This window comes from Limulus polyphemus, unplaced genomic scaffold (genome assembly GCF_000517525.1).
Source record: "Limulus polyphemus unplaced genomic scaffold, Limulus_polyphemus-2.1.2 Scaffold548, whole genome shotgun sequence".
In the NCBI taxonomy this organism is placed as follows: domain Eukaryota; kingdom Metazoa; phylum Arthropoda; class Merostomata; order Xiphosura; family Limulidae; genus Limulus; species Limulus polyphemus.
This window is the reverse complement of record NW_013666158.1, coordinates 512404-535325: the sequence shown is the minus strand read 5'-3', so window position 1 is coordinate 535325 and position 22922 is coordinate 512404. Positions and strand designations below refer to the sequence as shown.

Below are 22922 nucleotides of genomic sequence, written 5' to 3'. Positions count from 1 at the left end.
AATAAACAGAGCTCGTATAAACTATCAATATTTAGATTTTTGTTTTGTTAGTGCATATGTGAAATATTTGTTATGATATTTGTATACTGTTTTTTTTCTTTAATTTTGTTCAATTACCTCGATGTTTCTAATGAAAACAACTAATCCCCAACTTACTAATCCCCATTAGTAAGTATGTATTAGTACCATCTTAGCTATATTACAGATCGCTGATGATGGGATACATGTATATCGAGAAACGTACGAATATTAAATATGATGTCAGTCGTAGCTGTGGTCTCTCATTTCACCTTTATAAAGACATTTTGTACATCTGACATAAACATGTCCGAAATTGTTAGGCGTTTCTCAAGCAGTTTTTTTTTATACTGTGCACAAATTTGTTTGTTTGTTTTGAATTTCGCGCAAAGCTACACGAGGGCTATCTGCGCTAGCCGTCCCTAATTTAGCAGTGTAAGGCTAGAGGGAAGGCAGTTAGTCATCACCACCCACCGCCAACTCTTGGGCTACTCTTTTACCAACGAATAGTGGGATTGACCGTCACATTATAACGCCCCCACGGCTGAAAGGGACGAGCATGTTTGGTGTAACGGGGATTCGAACCCGCGACCCTCCGATTGCAAGTCGAGTGCCATAACCACCTGGCCATGCCGGGCCTATACTGTGCACAATGACTGTACACGTGTGTGAAAAATTGATTGACATTAACAATGGGTACCATTGACCCAATTTTAGGTTTAGTCCCATTATATATCACCACATCCAACCCCCAGTTAAGAAATGCTGGAATCAGAAATGATTCACAATCAAGTGGATTTTTTTAACATTTATAGATACAGCTTTGTGCAGCTATTTTAAAAATATGATGTACTTTTTTATCAGCATAGATAAATTTGAAGCAGATTATGATATTTTTTTACTAATAAACTGGATGATGTAACTGTTCTTCTTATATTGAATGATTTGAGGTTAACGTAACACCCAAAGGTACTAGGAGAAATCTTAGTCACCCTTTCTTTAAGGAAACATTGGAAGGTTAAATAATTAATTAAATATTTAAAGAAATACTAAAACGAGTTTTTCCCGTTTCACTTTTTCCGTTGAAATTTGAAGGTAACCTTAAGCTCCATCTTACTGTTTAATGATGGAGTTTCTATGTTTGTTTAGATCTTCACAGTCTCAAAAAATGCGCAACAATCTCGAATTGGCCAAAACTGGTGGTACGGTGTATTATACTGAAGTTAGATACGGTTAGTAAAATCATACCTGTTTAGACTAGGTTAGGCTTACGAACATTCATTATTTTCATGTCACAGTGTCTCTGTCACACAAGATAAAATGTTTTTTTTTTCTTTCAAAATGATTAAACCTTCTGATCAAAGCAAGATGTCTACATAAATCAGAACTAAATATTAACTTAGTAATTAATGCAAGTGATTTGATATATTAGTCTCACTAAAAATATGGAATGTCATAAAACAAAAACCTGGAAGGACTAGAATCCATTGATTCATCAACAGGGTACCCTTATTGTTATCGGCATTGTTGGACATAATCATATAAGACAGTGGATATCACACTTCAAGATCAACTGTTCCAACACGAATGGATTTATACATTTTTTCACAACACTGATCATGAAAAAGAACTAAATAGTAACAATACATTATTGTTGCATTCTTTAAAAAAAAAAGCGGCTACTAATGACTGATTCATATAAATTATTAAATGCATATATTGTTGAAAGAAATTTAGTTGAATGGACAGCAGCTGTTTGTTGTAGAAACACAAGTATAGAGAACGACGTTTCGAAACGTCGTCGTCTAACACTTGTGTTCCTGCAAAAGGCAGTTGCCGTCCATTAAACTAAATCTCATCATGAATACCCTGCCTAAACAACCTACCTAAGCATAGATTGTCTTGTATATTCTAAGCTATATCTCAACTTCTCCTTCACGATCTTATAACATTTACATAAGTCTACCGTTTAAAAAGAAACATTTATTTTAAGAAGCTCTACCTGGCAGTTCTCTTACGAAGTCCCACGCTGCTCTCTCGACCAACGTGATGATTTTGGCAAAGATCTGAAGACCTGGCGAGTCAGCATGGCTCCAGTCAGCTTCACTGTATATTTTTGTTTTTTCTTCTTCATCTGTAAATGGTGGCTCTGGAGAACTTTGATCTGTCAACCATTATTGAAATGACCTTATTTAACGTTTCACTTGTCGTATTTACGTTTAAATAAGTTTATAAATCACAGTGTTTATAAAACGAGATCTTAATTAACATTATTATTTTTATATATCTTCAAAACATATACGAATAAAGATATTGCAGGTCGTTGGGCGTGTTTAATGCTTGTTGTTAGAGGTAGAAAGTATTCAGAAACGTTATGACAACACTTCTACTGATGGGCAAATTTCATCTGCCCATTAAAGTTTTTAAACAACTTATATGATGTATACTGTAAATGAAACGAATCATAAAGGCTATTTCAGCTAGAACATGTGATAAAGTACCACTAGGTGGTATCTTGTACCATACAGTATATCCTTCTATGTGAATTTAAATTGATCAAATCTTTCATGTATTCATCTGCTTTTCATTTCATTCAGTCTGCTATATCCTACCTGCAAAAGTGACATTAAGTTTCTAACCTCTCCAACTGTTTTTGATAAATGATTTCTTTGTTTTGTTGTTGGTTTGTCAGATCTTGTGGACCACCAAATTGATTTTGTGAGGTGACTGACATAATAGTCACTCGATATAGCGCTATCACTAACGGGGTTTGCCTGATTGTTATTGGATAAACTAGTAGAAATGATGACATTTATGAAGTTAGAGGCTTGCGATACGGTCCAACAGCTTATTCACAGGTTGAAGATCTCCATATATTTTTGGTAAATTTTGAGTCAATTCTTGGCTTCTAGCTTTTATTGTTATTATTTTTGTGACTGTAGTTTATTTTTTTTCTGATTTCTTTTTATTTCTCTTTTTACATGTTTAATTTATAAAATAAAAGTGTTATTTGTGAAATGTGGTGGCTGATTGCTTCCCGCACACCAAAAACACTCTCAACGAGATTTACATTGTTTCTGTTGGTGTAGTACAACAGTAATACCACAAATGATTTTTAACAATCCCATCACAGTTTTTCAGTAAAAATGGCATATCAGTTGTAGTCCGTTTAGGGCCAGTTTGAAATCAATTTTAACACACAGTAGGCGAAACGATGAGATAGAATTCGGGGGGGGGGGGGGGTTGGGGAGGCTAAAGTGTGGGTGACACGATTCTTAATATCCAAATTGGAACTAAAATATGAAAAAGTACTCCGATAAAGGGATCGACCTTTTAACCTGAAAAAACAACACACTTTACTGCCAGAAGCATTCACTTCTCAAGAGTTTTCGGACACAAAAATGTAGAATTTAGGTGGTTGGCAGGACTGTGTTTCTCTTGCATATAATAGTAGAAGTATTCATGTTCAGACATGTATCGCACTTAATCACTTTATAGCGGAAAGTGGGCTTCGTTGAGCCTTTATTGGCATCTTATATCGAGAAAACAGGAAAAACCGCGGATAGAACGTCTTTATATAGTTGAGGAACCAGATCTTATATTGTGTAATTTGTACGGCCAATACCGTGTTTTGTGTGGTATTTTGGATTGGGGCATGAGTTTACTCCTCACAGCCTGGAAACTAATAGTTTAGCCACGCTGTTGGGCAGTTCAGATTACATATATTGCAAGGAGTTCAAATACCTATTCAGAATTAATAGTAATACCAGAGGCTTTGTTTGGGAATCAACCCACCAAAAATGTCTCTCTGAGTTACAGACTAGATGTTAACTTAACATTAGTTCTATATGAAAGTTTATTCAAATTTTTTACCTGTTTTTTTTCCTTTTTTTAAAGCACGAAGCTACCAATAAGCTATCTGCACTCTGTCCACCACGGGGAATCAAACCTCTGATTCTAGTGTTGTAAGTTTGGAAAATTACCAGGGATCAATGACCTGATAACACTTTATCTATCGAAACGTTTTTGTGGAAATTTCTATAATAATAGTCATTCTTATGAAACAAAAATTCACTAAAAATAAATTTAGTCTTTAATTACACCAGTGACAACGTTAAAATCCGAGGTTCGATTACATGTGGTGGACAACGTCGAGATAGCTTATTGTTTAGCTTTGCGCTAAAATAGAAAGTAACAAGCAAATAATACATCAGTGATAATTGATCTCTATAAAAACCCACCTACCACTCTTCCTAAATATGAAACAGTATGTTGTTTTAAATGATGCATTAACGAACATCTTTTATTACAAAGCAAATAATACATCAGTGATAATTGATCTCTATAAAAACCCACCCACCACTCTTCCTAAATGTGAAACAGTATGTTGTTTTAAATGATGCATTAACGAACATCTTTTATTACAAAGCAAATAATACATCAGTGATAATTGATCTCTATAAAAACCCACCTACCATTCTTCCTAAATATGAAACAGTATGTTGTTTTAAATGATGCATTAACGAACATCTTTTATTACAAAGCAAATAATACATCAGTGATAACTGATCTCTATAAAAACCCACCTACCACTCTTCCTAAATATGAAACAGTATGTTGTTTTAAATGATGCATTAACGAACATCTTTTATTACAAAGAAAATTGTTCTACCGTGAATGGCACTGACTGAGCTCGTTAGTACGACTCTTTTTATATGGCCGTCATCTGCGCATGCCTGAAGTAGTCGTCTTATACACTCAACATGAAGCTGGACGAAGTCCTCTTCAAGAGATTCTGGGATGGGTATGGTGGATACATCGTGGATAACATATCTACACCCCTTAACCACTCTAAATAAATGATAAGAAATAAAAGTTTCTCTTTATAAGTGGTATACAGTATTAACATTTGACCAAAAGTTCGAAACTATATATATATATATATATATATAATCGCATGAGCATCTTTTTCCTAACTTGGCTAGTCACATGCCTACAAACCTACCCAGTAAGCTATCTGCACCACGGGCAAACGAACCATGGATTTTAGCATTGTAAGTCCGTTAACTTACAGCTTACCCACGACTTTAGACATAAATTTTATATATGGAGAACTTTGTACATTGAAGTAGTGTTCACGTGTTTACAGTCTTAAGAAACAACGGGAGTAATAAACACTAAACTGAAGTCCCTTGCCAATCTTACTTTATAATCGAATTGGTTCGACTGTGAAATATCCCTTTTTTATTATCATAAACGTCTGTTGGTGCTTAACAACGTCTCACACTAGTAAGAATTTCTCCGCCTTATAAAATGTTTAAGTGAATATTTATCACAAGAAAAGACCCACGATGGTTTAGTGTGATATGTCGTTTTACTTATTTTTGAAATTAAATTCGAACATAATGTAGTGCCTACGATTATTAATTTCAGAACAAAATATTTAATAAAACATTTTTGAATTGGTGAGAGCAAGAGAAATTAGTTTATTCATTAACTTTCACGGATCTTTGGAAGTGGAGAACATTTATAGACGACTATTATGTGTAAACAGACGTGCTAGAATATGCATAGGTATATAGTAAAACATATATATTTTTCCCAAATAAGGCTTAACAAAAATATTATTAAGTACGGTCGTACTTAATAGTAGGGATCGACGAGGTTTCCAAATAATTAACGTACCGAAAAACTACCCTATTGAATTCTTAAGCAAAAAACCGACTATTCAAAGTATTGGTTACGCGATATTATGTACATATATATACTAATGATACGCTAAAAAAGATCGTAAACATTTCCAGTACAACAATTCAAAAATTTCTAAAACAGTAATTTTTTCGTCTACTACCTATTTACTTACCTGATCACGTCAGCGGGGCTAGCCCCTAGATGGTTAGGACTGTCGCTACAACATTTCTCCAGCTGGTTTGTAGGTATCCACTTTGATATTCCGATAAATATCTCCAGATATATCATGCACGAACTTAAAAACTTTTAAAACCCAATTCAACAAACAGATGGCGCTACATATCGATGGATAGACATGCGACAGTTTCTAAAGGTAAAGTGTATACCTTATACAGGTATAACATAAAATGTAAACAAACAAGAGTATTAAAAAATTATGAATTTTAAAATGAAATAGGGATCTTGCTACCAAAAGAAATGAAACAGGAATTAAAACGACAATCACAAATTTATAAATATAATCTCTATTTTGGCAGCTTTATACATTTATCTGAAAGCCAAAGTAAGGAATACATTTTATAAATTTGTGATCGTGATTTTAATTCTTATAAAAGTTATAGCTATCAGAGATATGGATATACTGAAAGTTTATAGATGTTGTGTCCATTCCATGGATATATAAAAACTAAAGAAATAAATAACATTTTAACGGAAAATAGGGGCTGTTGGTTATTCGTATAATTCCTATAAGAAGTATCCAAAACAAAATAAATGCTGCAATAAAAAGTACAGAAACAAATAAAGTGATGCTAGTTAGATATATTGTAGAACTATTTTCAATCTCTACTTTGGTTGGCAAATTTAGACTGCTTCATTTAGTTATACGGATCACAATGCCAACCAAAGTAGGGATTGAAAATCGTTTTAAAATATATCCGACTAGTATCAGATGACTTGTTTGTGTACTGTTGATTGCAGTATTTATTTTGTTTTGGATACTTCTTATAGCTATTCTACGAATAACCAACGATCTATACTTTCTGTTAAAATTCTAATTTTTTCTCCTATTTATGTAATTACGAACTACAAACATTTTTATGTATTTATAAAGGAAGAATATATTTAAAAAACAACCATTTGTAAAAACAACAACAACATTATTTTGCATGTGATAGTGAAAAAAACCGTTGTTTGAATGTAAACAGGTATGTTTATAATATGAACAGCAAGTTCGGATTTTCTCCTCTGATCACGATACTTTAGGCCACGCCTATATTGACTGTAGAAGCCAATAACAGGTTATTTGTTAAGAAATTATAACTTTTGTTTTAATTGGTCAATGTGTTGAAGCATCTTATAGGTCCCTAGAGTAATGATGGTAGAAAATTCTCTTGTAGGTACAAGGAGAGATAGTATACTGCACATGCATGAATACGTCAACCAACTGTGAGATTAGAAGCACGTTGGAAGCTAACGCAGTATTCGAGAGTTAGACATTTCACTTTGTTTTATATATATAACGATGTTTTTAATTAATTAATGTATTATCCTTTAACTCTCTAGTTGGACTACTCCAAGTCCTTGAAACTTCTACGGAATCTAGATTGTTCAGAGTCATAATCAAATAAGTATTGATTAAACAATACAAACAAACAACAAAAACGTGCATAAGAACTATTGTGGATTGAGCAAAAATAGTAACAAGTTAACGACGGTACCTAATTTCTTCTTCATGATAGTGTTGTACAGCAGCGATTATTACATCGGAGATCATATAAAATCTCTTACCTTAATTTTCAATCAATTCTCTAATGTTAAACCTACTATTTAAGCATAATTTTGTCCAAGACTTTCTTAGGTATTCTAAAGCAAAAACCCTGACATTTTTACCCTAAGTGACTGTTTTATTTAATCTGCGTCGCGGAATTTTAGGTGATAGCATTTGGTTTTGTAATATTTGACTCTAGATAAACAACGAGGGTAGCTTGTTCTAGATTTCAAATATGTGATGGTGAGCAGAAAGAGTTTGATAAAGAAGGAAATATGACGAACCTGTGGAATTTATAAAGTCGTCACTATTCTTATGTTACCCTACTACAACTCATACACAATTGCAGTAGGATAACATAAGAATGGGGAATTAACATAGTGATATATATATAGTAAAACTTTTTACAGTGAAAGAGCTTAACGAATTACCCTTCTAAAATCATGAAATTATCATTTAAATCCTTCGGTTTTGTTTTATGTGAGAAACAACTGTCCGTTCAGCTTTTATTACTCATGTTGGTTTTAATTAGGGATTCCAATTCCATACGGGGTGCGGAAAGTCGGTAGAGGTGGTGCAGAACGATGACTACAAGAGCATATAAATTATATCTGAAAATATAAATTTCAAAATTAAAATTTATGGTCCTGGCTCTTGGGCTAGATGTAGTTTTCATGAGGTAATTCAAAAATACGTTATTAGCTATCCTCGTTTCTAGTTCTCAGTTCTGCCCATCTGCTTATTTGTTATTCTGACGTTCTAATGTTTCCAAAATGATTAATAGTAGTGGCATCATATTTGATATATACACAATGTGCTTGTTATGTCATAATATATATACACACACTGTGCTTGTTATGTTATATTTGATATATACACACTGTGCTTGTTATGTCATAATATATATACACACACTGTGCTTGTTATGTTATATTTGATATATACACACTGGGCTTGTTATGTTATATTTGATATATACACACTGTGCTTGTTATGTCATATTTGATACATACATACTGTGCTTGTTATGTCATAATATATATACACACACTGTGCTTGTTATGTCATATTTGATACATACACACTGTGCTTGTTATGTCATAATATATATACACACACTGTGCTTGTTATGTCATGATATATATACACATACTGTGCTTGTTATGTTATATTTGATATATACACACTGTGCTTGTTATGTTATATTTGATATATACACACTGTGCTTATTATGTCATATTTGATATATATACACACTGTGCTTGTTATGTCATAATATATATACACACACTGTGCTTGTTATGTTATATTTGATATATACACACTGTGCTTGTTAGGTTATATTTGATATATACACACTGTGCTTATTATGTCATATTTGATATATATACACATTGTGCTTGTTATGTCATAATATATATACACACACTGTGCTTGTTATGTTATATTTGATATATACACACTGTGCTTGTTATTTCCTTGAAATAGAAAATATTTGATAGAACTTCGTGGTTATATCTTAACATTTGATATCGATTTTGTGCTCGTTTTTATATTTGAAATATGAATTGTGCTTGTCGTATTTGAACTTATATCATATTTGATATAAATATTGTGTTATATATTTGAAATTAGCGGCATTTGATGTAAACTCTTGGCGTAACAGATTTTAAAGTGTAATACTTAATATAAACATCGTTTTATATATTTGAAATAGGCGATATTTGATGTAAACACAAGTGCTTAACTTTAAATCTGAATACTTCCTAAATACTTCAGTGTATATGCTTGTCAGGCAAATAGTACAGTCATCTCATATTTTATTTATTTATTTTTTTTTGTCTAGCCTACCTCAGCCCCCTCACGGAAAAAGGCTGGAACCACTCTTGTTAGCATTGTTCTAGATTTTAGAATTTATGGTTGATTTTAGCAACAGCAAGCTGCATAACACCTTCCCTTCTTCACCAACATTTAACTTTTATTGTTCTATACGAATAAATGTAGGTTTTGCTTTTATAAATATATACAAAACAGTTGATAAGAAATTACGTTAATTTCAACTGTTTGGAAATAAACAGATTTTATCAAGATCCATGGTAATTTATTATCGTGAGGGGTGGAGGGGGGGGGGTCTTGTATTCTGATTAGTATCCACTGTATTGGAATAATGCATCTAAAATATCACTTTCGTCAACAATGAAGAGATGTTCTTTTTTTTTTTCATAGGAAAAACTTACCCGTCCCAGTTTTGGTCTTGAAACAAACCAGCCTCCATAACCTCCAGACCAGAGTAACCATCAGGACAGGAAGCGCGAAGCTGAAGTTCTTGCTGTAAATCCGAAACGGTTGTTCGAACTCGATAACCTTCTTCCAGAAGTAATTTAACCACGTGACTTGCCGTGAATCCTGCCCCCTCTGTAACAAGAACCGCTGGTCGGAAAGCAAAAGAAAATATCACTAAATCTGCTTGAGTAAGCGCAATGCCGTTAGAGAGATTGGTAATCCAGCTTATATATCAAAATCTCCACTACTTTATGTTATCGTTTTTCAGAAGCAAGTCCTATACCGTATTTTGAACATCGAGTTTATTAAACTTTGTGGTAAATTCAACACTGATATTTTCATTGTGTATGGTCGTGGTGCGCAAACGATGGGGCACCCTCCTAACCACCCAGGGGGATGCGAAGAGTCTTTAGGGGTGGTGCACAACTATGACTATAAGAGCACGTAAATTATATCTGAAAATACAAATTTCCAATTAAAAAAAAGGTTTTATGAGCCACCGTACAAATATTAATATCATTAAGTAATATAACAATAATTAATACAGGAAAATGACATGTATAGTGTATACACAAGTAAGTTATGAGGGGTGCGGGAGGAGGGTAAAAACAAGATGCGTATTTGAAAGGGAGGGGGCGCCATAAAAAAAGTTTGCGCACCACTGCTTTATGGATTAAAAACTTACAGTGTAGTACGAACTTTTCAAAACCATTGTTACCAGGCAGAAATTCCTTAAATATTAGGTTTTTGTTCCATAAAAAAAGTATTTTATAATGTTTAGTGTGTCGGGCAACCGTTAGCGTTATATATCGTTAGTTACTGGATGTTATATAACGTTCTATTATATAGTACCACGACATTGTCAGTTTAGATAGGTTAGTCTCTGTTACTACTATTAGAGAATTTGGCCTAGCATGACCTGATGGTTATGACGCTCGACTCGTAAACTATAGGTCGCAGAATTGAAACCCTTCAGTTCACTCAACATGTTCGTCCTTTAAGTTTTCGAGGCGTTATAATATGACGGTAAATCGCACTCTTAATTGGTAAATAGTATTACAAGGGTTGAGCGGTGAGTGGTGTTGACTAGCTGCCTTTTGTCTAGTCTGTCATTTTAAGATTAGGGACGGCTAACGCAGATAGTTCTTGAGTAACATTGCGCAACTTTCAACGAACAACCAAATTAGTTATATTTATCATTTATCAAGCCAGTTTATTACCGTGATCACTTCTGTACTTGAATTTATCTTATATTTTTCGACTAGCTCTTAGGGTTTAATTTTATTTATTCTGATTGCTTGTTTCTTAAATTGATGTATGTGTGTGAAACGTTTCTGTGGTGTGTTTATGTGTTAGCGCAAAGTCACATTGATTTATCTGTTGTGTCCACTGCTGGGAATCGAACCCCGGATTTTTGCGCTGTAAAACCGTAACTTTTCAGCTGGCCTACCAGCGTACTGATTTGTTTCTAAGCGCTATTCATCAAATTCTATAACTTCTCTCTCTATTGCGTTAGTTTGTATAATTTAATTACAGGATTAATGTTTTACAATTTATTGAGTATTTTTTATTATTATATGTCTATTCATTTACTTTATATTTACAAAAACATTAGTTTTTGCTTTTCTTTTTGTATCCTTCCCCCCCCCCCCCTACCAACTTAACGAGAAAAAAGTAACATATTATGGTAGCCATTTATTTTTATGTCAAACAAATTACAATCATAGGGTAAAAAATCTACTTTGATTGGTCTACTCATGGTGGTTTGGAAGAGTTAAATAGAAATGTGCTTATATGTCACGCTTTTCAATGAAATTAGTAAAAAAAAACATTGGTATAATTCTCTGTACAGAAGGATAATGTTCTTTTGTAACATCGCAAATTTCAACAAAGTGGATTTCATGAACCACCTGAACAGACAACGTTCAACAACATAAATTATGATAGAAAGTAGACAGAAAAAACAAACAATATAAGTTACGATGGAAAGTGAACAGAAAAAACAAACAATATAAGTTACGATAGAAAGTGGACAGAAAAAATTAACATTATAAGTTACGATAAAAAGTGAACAGAAAAAACAAACAATATAACTGACGATGGAAAGTGAACAGAAAAACAAAACAATATAACTTACGACAGAAAGTGAACAGAAAAAGATCAACAATATAACTGACGATAGAAAGTGAACAGAAAGAGATCAACAATATAAGTTACGATGGAAAGTGAACAGAAAAACAAACAATATAGGTTACGATAGAAAGTGGACAGAAAAATTAACATTATAAGTTACGATAGAAAGTGAACAGAAAAACAAACAATATAACTGACGATGGAAAGTGAACAGAAAAACAAAACAATATAACTTACGACAGAAAGTGAACAGAAAAAGATCAACAATATAACTGACGATAGAAAGTGAACAGAAAGAGATCAACAATATAACTGACGATGGAAAGTGAACAGAAAAAAAAAACAATATATGTTGTGATAGAAAGTAGACAGAAAAAATTAACATTATAACTTACGACAGAAAGTGAACAGAAAAAAAAAGATCAATAATATGTATAACTGACGATGGAAAGAGAACAGAAAAAGATTAACAGTATAACTTACGATAGAAAGTGAACAGAAAAAGATAGCAAGCTACCACTCACATACGTTATGATCACCAAGACATATGACTCTACACCACAAACATAGATAATGGTAAATATCTTGATTAAATAAATGAAACCGCCCCAACAGTGTAAAGAAGGCAATAAGACGAATGAAAAAACAACATCACTTGGATCGTCCTTGACAATGGATATCCGGGACAGTTGTTAAAGAAGGAAATAGTACGATCAATGCCAACAATAAAGAACAAAATAATACATCAATTCAAACTTATTCCCTTATGTCAAAGTTCTCTCTTGGAAAATATTCAAAGTGTTTGCATATGGTCAAAACAGTATTCAGAAGTCATAAAACAACAGAGTTTCAGTTGCATGTACCAATCTACTCAAAGATTCAACAGAGAGCAGAAACATCATTTTCAATATCTCTTGTGAACGTGAACTTTAAATAAGTCAAAGTTCAGGGCCACGACAGACATATGAGAGATCCTCCAGTATTGATCTCTGTACATCTTGGTAGAGTGAGCACCTGTACGAGTGGATAATCTGCCTGTCTTTCTAAAGAGCGAGAAAATTAATTGGTAATTAGTGACTAATTAACAACGACAACTAATTAATAGATTTGATAACGCCTGCATGTCGTCGGTTGAAGGACAACGTTAACACAGAGAAAAAAACATTTTTATCTTCAATTTCTTTCAGCTTCAAATACAATCAGCAAAATTAAACGCTCTTAACGTTTATCTTTAAGATTTATTATTTATTCTATTTAAAGCATATCTACTTTACAGTAATGGTAACCACACCTTGTACTGTACAATAATGTTTTAGCTGTTTCAACGTTTGGTTAAGCACATTTTACACTGTACAATAATGTTTCTCTGGTTCAATAATTGGTTAAGCATATATATATTATTATACAGTAACACTTTCAATTATTTGTTTAGCACATTTTGTATTCTACAACAATATACAAGTCTTCATGTATTTTAGTACTATTTACTTTAACTACACGTGCACACATATTTGTATAGAAGAGTGTACTCTACCAAATACCGCATATCATTTTATTTCTTATGATGCCAGTCAGTTCCCTATAGTAAACACTGGATGTACATGAAGTACAAGTAAATATTCCTCACTTGTTACAGGACATGCAACATATTAGTGCTCAGGGCATCTGCGGAATTAGCTGCAGTCACGTGACGAATAAAAAAAAGGATATATATTTGACAGAGACAGACGTGAGGAGACTCCGTATATTCGCGCAAGTATTGTATTTGTCGGAGGTAAAGAAGAGAGTCAGTACTTCTGTTTCACTGTTTGAGAGCTTAGAGAGACGGCAGTTGCTATTGGATGAATACACATTTTGCTGTACCTGTATAGACTGATAGCAAATATATGTATATTCTAATACACCACGTGAGCATATGGATATTGCATATGTATATTTCTGTTAAACATTTTTTTTTAATAATCTTTTGTAATGACTAAAACTACCCAGTTTTAAGGTCACGACCTTTTTCATTTAGATAATACATTTCTAGTCTGGCGTAGTTTCTTTATGCGCCATATTTATACTCATCTACTTTGTTAGAGCGTTTAAAACGGCCCAGGTTTCTAGTAATAACCAGAAGCACTCTAGTCACCCTCGCCTTCCAACTGTGTAAGCTATAATATGAAATATAATAGGTTACATTGGTTCAAAAAGGTTTCACCATGTCTTGTCTTATTATTCCAGTTTTAAAGTTACTGTACTAATTTCACGAGTTATAGTTGTTGTTGTTTGTGTTAGAGCAAAGCCACAATGGACTATCTGCTGTGTCCACCGCGGGGAATCGAACCCCGAATTTTAGCGTTGTAAATCTGTAAAGTTACCACTATTTCACTATTCAGTAGATACAAAGTGATACACAGGAAGTGACATGTTTCGTTCAACTCCTCTTCTTATTCAGTAGATACAAAGTGATACACGGGAAGTGACATGTTTCGTTCAACTCCTCTTCTTATTCAGTAGATACAAAGTGATACACAGGAAGTGACATGTTTCGTTCAACTCTTCTGCTTTTTCAGCAGATACAAAGCAATCCTGAAAGAGCGACGCGTTTCGCGCATTTCTTTTGCTCTCTCAGGAGATGCAAAGCAATAGAGCCATTAAACATTTTGTTTTTCAACTCTTCAGGTTTAACATCTAAGGATTTTTTTCTAAATTTCTCTGGAGTTATACGTGCCTTAAAAAAGACTAACCTGGGACACATGAGTTAAAGAAGAGAACAAACGGCCTGTATCTACTATTATTTCTCAAAACTGTCTGCTCTATAGAGCGAAGAGCTTCGTATAATAAGATTAACATCTACTTTGAACACATTACGCAATGTTTTTATTTGTATTTGAACACGTAACGTTTGTAAAAACTTTATCTATTTGTGTTTAACACAATTTGACTTGGTATATTCTAACGATTAAGAATTTCCTGAAAGGAGTTTAACAAGATATTTTGAACTCGTAATCAGTGGGAGAAATAAAGTGATAAAACGGAAGAGAATTCTCAAGTTTACGTAGTTTTCATCAACTGAACCAAGCCTTGAAATTTCTAGCACTCACTGAAAGGTTGTGGCGATCAGATATCAGTCGTTGTCATGGTTAGTAGCCTATACGATCGTCTAAGTTTAATAACACAGGCCTGCGAATTTAAACTTCATAAAAATTGTTTTGGTTTTAATAATGGATTTTCCATAATTCAGCTGCATAGATTTCGAAAATAATATTCATTTTTTTTTCTATCACGTAAGGAGTTTTTACAAATCGGGAAGAAGAAAAACCCCATTAATGTGCCCAAAGAGGTTATCGTTTCTGTTCCCTGTTCAATCGATACTTGATTTACATATGTACTTGTTCGTGAAGTATTACAAATGAAACGATTAAGTTGAACAGGTCATGGATTTAACCATATTCCAGAATTTTAATTATTTATATCTTTAGTTTTTAAGTTAATTGTGTTATCTGGACAGTTACTCTTCTGTGAACTTACAGTCTGTTATCAGAGATTAGAATATTAATCTAATCAATTAACGTTGGCTTTATTTAATGGTAGGATTTTCTAGGAAAACCTTCCAATAACAAATGTTTGTGCACAAATACAATGTAGGCCAACTGAGTAGAAGAGCCGATAATTTTTATAGACGTTGTATCAAGTTGATTTAAAAAATGCATAAATCTTTTTGTATTCGTGTCTTTGTTCCTTTTTTTATTTTATTTAATCATGTAGTTTATAACAATAATCACTGTTCTAAGTATTATGTAATTTAGCGTAAAACCACAGATTTACATTTCTTAATTACATTACGTAGCAACCTTAACTTTTAGAACGTTACTTAGCAACATTAACTTTTTTTAGAACGTTACTTAGCACCATTCAGTCCTTTATAACAGTGCCCGGCATGCTCAGGTGGTTAAGGCATTCGACTCGCAATCTGTGGGTCGCGGGTTCGAATCCCCGTCCCCCATACATGCTCGCCCTTTCAGCTGTGGGTGCGTTATAATGTTACGGTCAATTCCACAATTCGTTGGTAAAAGAGTAGCCCAAGATTTGGCGGTGGGTGGTGATGACTAGCTGCCTTCCCTCTAGTCTAACACTGCAAAATTAGAGACGGCTAGCGCAGATAGCCCTCGTGTAGCTTTGCGCGAAATTCATAACAAACAAACTTTTATAACATTACGCAGCATCGCTGGCTATCTAACTTCTTGGAAAATAGAACATGTAAAATAAATGTACGGGGAACCCAGAGGCAGGCGTACCCCCAAGAAGGAGTAGTTAGTCCTATTCTATTCATCATGTATGTAAGTAATATGCCATTAAAAGATCCAAATCACGGTTGTGCATCACAATTCGCAGACGATGTGGCGATCTGGAAAAGTACCCCCACACCACCCATAGCAACAACTAATCTACAACCAGTTTTAAATAATATAGAAGAGTATTGTCAGAAATATAGAATAAAAATAAACGCCCCGAAAAACCAACTACTTACCTTCTCTAGATTAACAAAGCATCACAAAGACCCACCCAACCTATATATGCATGGAACACTTATCCAGACCTCCACATCAGCAAAATTCCTAGGACTAACATTTGACCAAAAATTAACGTGGGTCAAACATACAAATAACATTTTAACAAAAATCTGGAAACGCACAAATTATGCAAGAAGTCTAATAGGCAAAACCCAGGGAACATCACCTGATAACATGATTAAAATATACAAAACATACATTCGACCAATAATAGAATATGCCAGTCCGGCATGGATAAACACCGTTCCTAAGCACATAAACAAACTACAAAGAATACAAAACACACTAATCACCTCTGCATACAGAGTCCCCCGTAGCACCTCATCAACATTTATGCACAGATACGCTAATATACAAACAGTAGCCGATAGACTCTTGCATAATACTATAAATTACTTTGAGAAAAATTGGTAAAAGAACGACCTACTTTGTGAACTCGACCGTTATTACATACATGATGGAAGTAGGCCTAAATACCTCTCGCCGGTTAACATTTATTTTAAAAAGAAGGATGTGATCAGGTCACCTAACGTTAGACATATAAACCCGACACTAGTTAGAGCCTAAAAATAATATATTTAAAAGGGTATTACATGTAAAATATGTAAAATAGTCTCTAACTAGTGAAATGCGTAATTTGCATTATGGACTTGTATAAGCAATGCAAAACACAGAATGTGACTGTGATACGTACATGGACATTGCCCTGAAAGCGGTTGGAGCAAGTTCGGTTTACTCCGACCCTCTTGTAGTATCAACACTCTACATTCACGGACGACATACCACGGTTCGGAAGGGAGGAAGAGGTCTCAGCGCACCTGACTCTCCTAGATCACAAAGACCTAAATTCCTGTCAGGAGGAGAGAGAGAGAGATATATATTACGCAGCATTCTCTATTCTTTTATAACGTCACGTAGCAACCTCCATTCCTCTAAAACGTTACGTAGCAACCGTAATTTCTTTAGAACATTACTTGCGAATGTTACTTAGCAACCTTCACTTTTTTTCTGTTGGGTTACGCTCTGTTTATCATAAGGAATGTTAGGAAATATTTTAGGAAAACCCACCAATTAACGATGGAAAGGTATGAAAACATTTAAAGTTTTCTACTGTATGCGATTGTTTGCTCTGGTTTCAGACTCTAGCATGGAAAACAAATTTGTATTTTATTTTTTTGAGAATGAAGCATCAAACCAATTCTTTCGTTAATGCTGGGGTTTAAAATTTTCTTCGCCGTTAAATTTCGAACAATCTGTACGAAAGAATTCAGTAACCGTGGTTCTTAAGCTTATTGGTTTGATCGTATTATTACACTAAAAGTTTTGTTAACCGTTTTACTACCGGCCTTGTTTTTAAGAGTAATCTCTTGAATTTTTACTTCCTCAAAAAAGAATCCCTTTAGTAAAAATGACAAAACTAGACGCAACTAAATATGTAACCAATAAAACGATAAGAATTCCAAAGCTATCTATCTATTGTATACCTCTTACGTTGTCAACCGTTTAGACAACTTGAAATATTCTGCACACGCTCAGTTGGGTGGATAAAGATTCTTTTAGAAGTGAGACCTACGGATAGGACGGTGCTGTGAACATGCAATAAAATAAGGGAAATGAAACGAAAAAAAGATGGATATTTTAATGGCTCTGACGTAATTAAACAATAAATTACATGCTGTTACAACCCTAAATTTGATGGGAGTGACAATGTGTCTACTTATTTACATAATCATGCATAGAGCTACGAGTATTAACTTATTGTTAAACGCTGATTGTATGGAGAAATGCTATCTGCTGTAAATCAGTTGTTTTGGGGAATGCTGTGAGAACAGAATATATCTTAGTGAAACGTTGATAAAGTACGTTTGAGAAACAACACAATACAGCCAAACAGTAGGCTGTAGATCAAGCTATGTATTCCGGTGTTTAAGAGAGTTTAAATTCAACAACAGGCTGTTAAACAAACAAACAAACAAAAAGAATAGATTAACTTACGCTTCTAGTGTTGAAGAAACAAAAATATAAAGCAGGAAGTCAGCAACCTAGCTTACCATAAGGTGCATTACTAGATTTTTAATTAAACGTTCATAATTAGACATTTTCGAAGAGGCGTTTGGCTTCACGCTGGGGTTAATAAAAGTGACTGTATTAGGGTTAAACAAAGACTTACCCATAGCACTACGTAAGGTAGTTATTTAAGAAATAGGGGTCAGACGTGGCATATTAATAAGCGCGACGGACTATGAATCTGAGGGTTCATGGTTCGCACTATATTGCAGCCAAATCGCGTCTCTCAACCAGAGGGTTGTTAATGCGTTAAAAGAGTGACGGCATTATCCTCATTAAATTGATTAACGTAGCCCAAGAGCTAACTTTATATACTATTGACTAGCTACTAGCTGCATTATCTCTAATCTATCGGTTCAAAATTAGGAACGGTCAGCGGAGATAGCTCTTGTGTAGCTTAGGAAGAATATTCGAAACAAACAAGGTAAGAGGTATAAATTATATGATGTATAATGTAGAGTCTGAAAAATAAACGTTTACTCAAAACAGAATACGAAACATTCCGATGAAGTAAACTTGTCACAACGTAGAAAAACACATTGCAACTAAAGTAAAAATGTTAACTAATTACGTCTCCATTTATGAGATAAAATCACTTGTCTATGAAAAAAAAGATTTGTGAATGATTTAACGTTATATTGATTTCAGTGTTTGATTTCAGCGATGTATAAAACATCAATAGCTTAGATTGCTCAGAAACATTAAAAGCGTAAAAAAAAAGAGAAAAGAATCGTTTATAAAGATCTCGGATAAACATTTCTATAAAAATTATGGTCGAATTTAATCATTCAATCACCCGAGCCCCTGTAATGATGTTTCAGTTTCAGAAAAAAATATGTGATTTTATATAGCAAATTCACATCGGGCTATCTGCTGTGTCCACCTATAGACTTACTGCTGTCCCACCTGGGGATCTTAAAAAAAAAGAACAAGAAAATAGTAGTTACTTGAATAAACCACAACCGAAACCTATCGAATGTAGATGATAACCTGGAATTGGCGATAAACGTGGTATTGGATTTTTTTTCTATAAAATTCGATTAAGTGCTTCGGTGTATAATACCGTCTTACTGCAAACCGAAGTCGGATTTGTTTTACAACGCTAGAAAACGAGTTTCGATACCCGTGGTGGATAGAGCAGAGATATCCCTTTGTGTAGCTTTGTGCTTTGCTACAAACAAACACTTTTGTTCGTTTCTGTGTTAGCTGTCCCTAAGTTTGAAGTGATAGATTAGAGAGAAGGCAGTGGGTCAACGCCACCCACCGCCAACTTTTGGACTAATCTTTTGAGACTGAATAGTGGGATTTGACAGTCACTCTTATAAGGCACTCATAACCCCAAAGTGCGGAGTGCGATTTGTCTGTTATTGATAATAAACCGCGAACCTCAGATCATCAGTTCCACAGTCCAGTACGCTAACCAATGGGCTGCACTCTGTCTATACAGTAATGAAAACAAAGATTCGTGTTTGTAGAAGGAAAAAGAAGACATTAAATTATGCCAGAGCTAAAACACATAAGTTCATTCCACCAAAAAAATTTCTCATCATGAATATTCTATAAGATAAAGTCCGTTACCGTACATACTAAGTGAAAAAATATACGGACTTTTGAATATAAATTAGGCAGTAAATCAAATTGTACGGTTTGATGTTCCCTCTTCCTCCACTTCTCGCCAGATGTGATGGAAAATGACAGTCTTATCGTTGTTCTTGCCTAGAGAATGATAGAAGCTGCACAGAGATAAATGATGGACTCAACAGAGAGTGTAGATTACGACCATTGTCTTGCCTTACAACGTGACAAACTTTATTGATATATATGTTCCTAAGAGAGAAGAAAAAGTTAATGCAGTAAACTGAGAGAGAGAGAGAGTGGTTGTAGTGAATTATCGAAAAGAAAAGGAAACGGCGCGAAGCGAATTTGTATCGGTGTAATAATAATAATAATAATAATAAAAAGCCAGGGGGAGAATAAAAGGATTAAAATTGGATAGAATAGTGAAGTAAGAAAAATAGAAATCAGGAGATGACACAAAGGAGGAAAAGTGAGTTCCTGTGAAAAAGATCACGTTAATCTAAATCTAAGATGGTTTTCCCGATGCACCCTTTTTTATCTTCATTAAATCTCACCAAAACACAGACGTCAAACTAAAGATTCCTAAGTGTTTACTTTGTCTTTAGAATTCCTTTGGAACATTTTTTGTTTATGTTCTAAAACCTAGAAAATAGTTTTTTTTTAATATACTGCAACGTGGTTAAAACGTTAACCAGACTGTATAGATCTGTGGAGAGTCTGGAGACGAAATTTTGGAGAGGGCTTGAATGGGTAATTAATAAAAGTTTATTATAAATGTACAACGTTTCGACAAAAATTATGTACATTTGTAATATATTTTACTTCGTAATCAATTCAAGCAGTCTACAAACTTTTATTTTCTAAAATGTGGGTTCCTACTGCATCAAATTTAGAGTCTGGAGATGCTGAAGCTTCTTTTCTAAGGTTATTCTTTTCTTGAAAAATGTTATGGAGATCAGAAAGTTAAGAAATCAAAATTCTTTTCAATATAACGCAAACTCCTCTCAACCAAATTTTATTTTCTAAACGAATTCTAAGATCCATTGACTCCATTCAATTTTTGATTATTTTACAGTTTTCAAAACTAGCTTGCCAAGAACTTAATATAGTTTTTCAGCATTTTTACTATTATGGGTCATGGTTCAAAGCTAAATGTTTTGATCACTGTATATTTCTGTATAGCCAGGTAGTTAGGACGCTCGACTCGCAATCTGCGGGTCGCGGATTCGAATCCCCGTCACACCAAACATGTTCGTCCTTTCAGCCGAGGTCGGCGTTATAATGTGCGGTCAATCCACTATTCATTAGTACAAGAGTAGCCCAAGAGTCGGCGGTGGGTGGTGATGATTGATTAGCTGCCTTCCCTCTAGTCGTACACTGCTAAATTAGGGACGGCTAGCGCAGATAGCCCTCGTGCACCTTTGCGCGAAATCTATAACAAAACAAACAATCTCTGTTTTCGCATTTACAGGACAAAAACAGTTGTGAGAAAAGACAGTGGAGAACAAATTAATTCACGATTACCATGACATAATAATCCATTTTAACTGTTTCAGCTATTATAGTATTTTCAATGATTTCCAACCCTCAAGTGAGGTGAATCTTAAATTAATATTCTTGTGATCAAAGCAAGCTATCTTAATAGATCAGATCTAAAAAATATATATAGCTAGCAATGAACATAGTTGTTAAGTATAATGTTCAAATTATGTTCCTTACTATGATTAAACTACATTACTTATAAAGATTAGAATGCATTGTTTAATCACTCATGTACCCACGCTCTTAACGATGTTTTCAGCAGCTCGTGCATTGAAGAAGTACTAGCACTCTCAGTGGTACAGTAATTGTAGTACTCAAAAATGAATTTAGACTTGGTGTTTCTTCGCAGATATATGTTAACTGTGTTACAACTGATGTTACATGCTACACAGTTTTAGATGTCCTGCTATTGAGACACGTGTTTATTGTATTATTCCGGTGACTTGGAATTTCTTTATTGAAGTGAGGTTTCACACTATCCAGAGCAATGACTTTTAAACTTTATTGGAGTGGAGTTTCTAACAATTCACGCCAGTGACTTGAAAACATTTTTTTGAGGGATGTTTCAAGAACCTTATATATAATGTATTTGATTGTCATAGAGGTAATGCAAATAGTATTTTTTTGTTATACAAGGTAGGTATAAGGTGTATATGGATATATAGAACAGTCTGTAGAGCGAGCCGTGCGACACATCGTGTACACTCATGAGGAATCACGACAGTAGGGCGAGTTGTACCACACATGGGTGACATATTTAGTGTAGGACGAGCTGTGCCGCACATAGGTGACATATTTAATGTACATTCATGAGGAATCACGACGGTAGGGCGAGCTGTGCCACACATGGGTAACATATTTAGTGTAGGACGAGCTGTGACGCACATGGGTGACATATTTAATGTACATTCATGAGGAATCACGACGGTAGGGCGAGCTGTGCCACACATGGGTAACATATTTAGTGTAGGACGAGCTGTGCCACACATGGGTGACATAGTTAGTGTACATTCATGACTAATCACGGCGGTAGAGCGAGCTGTGTCACACATGGGTGACATATTTAGTGTACATTCATGACTAATCACGGCGGTAGAGCGAGCTGTGCCACACATGGGAGACATATTTAGTGTACATTCATGAGGAATCACGACGGTAGGGCGAGCTGTGCCACACATGGGTAACATATTTAGTGTAGGACGAGCTGTGACGCACATGGGTGACATATTTAGTGTACATTCATGACTAATCACGGCGGTAGAGCGAGCTGTGCCACACATGGG

The 22922-nt window shown here is 34.4% G+C and overlaps 1 protein-coding gene across 1 annotated transcript in view; it reads right to left on the bottom strand.

Moving 5' to 3' along the window:
* Window positions 1–22922, bottom strand: part of LOC106459026 (tetraketide alpha-pyrone reductase 2-like) — a gene marked incomplete at its 3' end in the record, with an annotated part of 42715 nt that overhangs the window by 5763 nt on the left and 14030 nt on the right. The window contains exons 2-4 of the mRNA XM_022385399.1: window positions 9715–9907; window positions 4691–4869; window positions 2021–2182 (exon numbers count right to left, since the gene is read on the bottom strand). Coding sequence (XP_022241107.1) covers window positions 2021–2182; window positions 4691–4869; window positions 9715–9907 — 534 coding nt within the window. The remainder of the gene's footprint in view (window positions 1–2020; window positions 2183–4690; window positions 4870–9714; window positions 9908–22922) is intronic.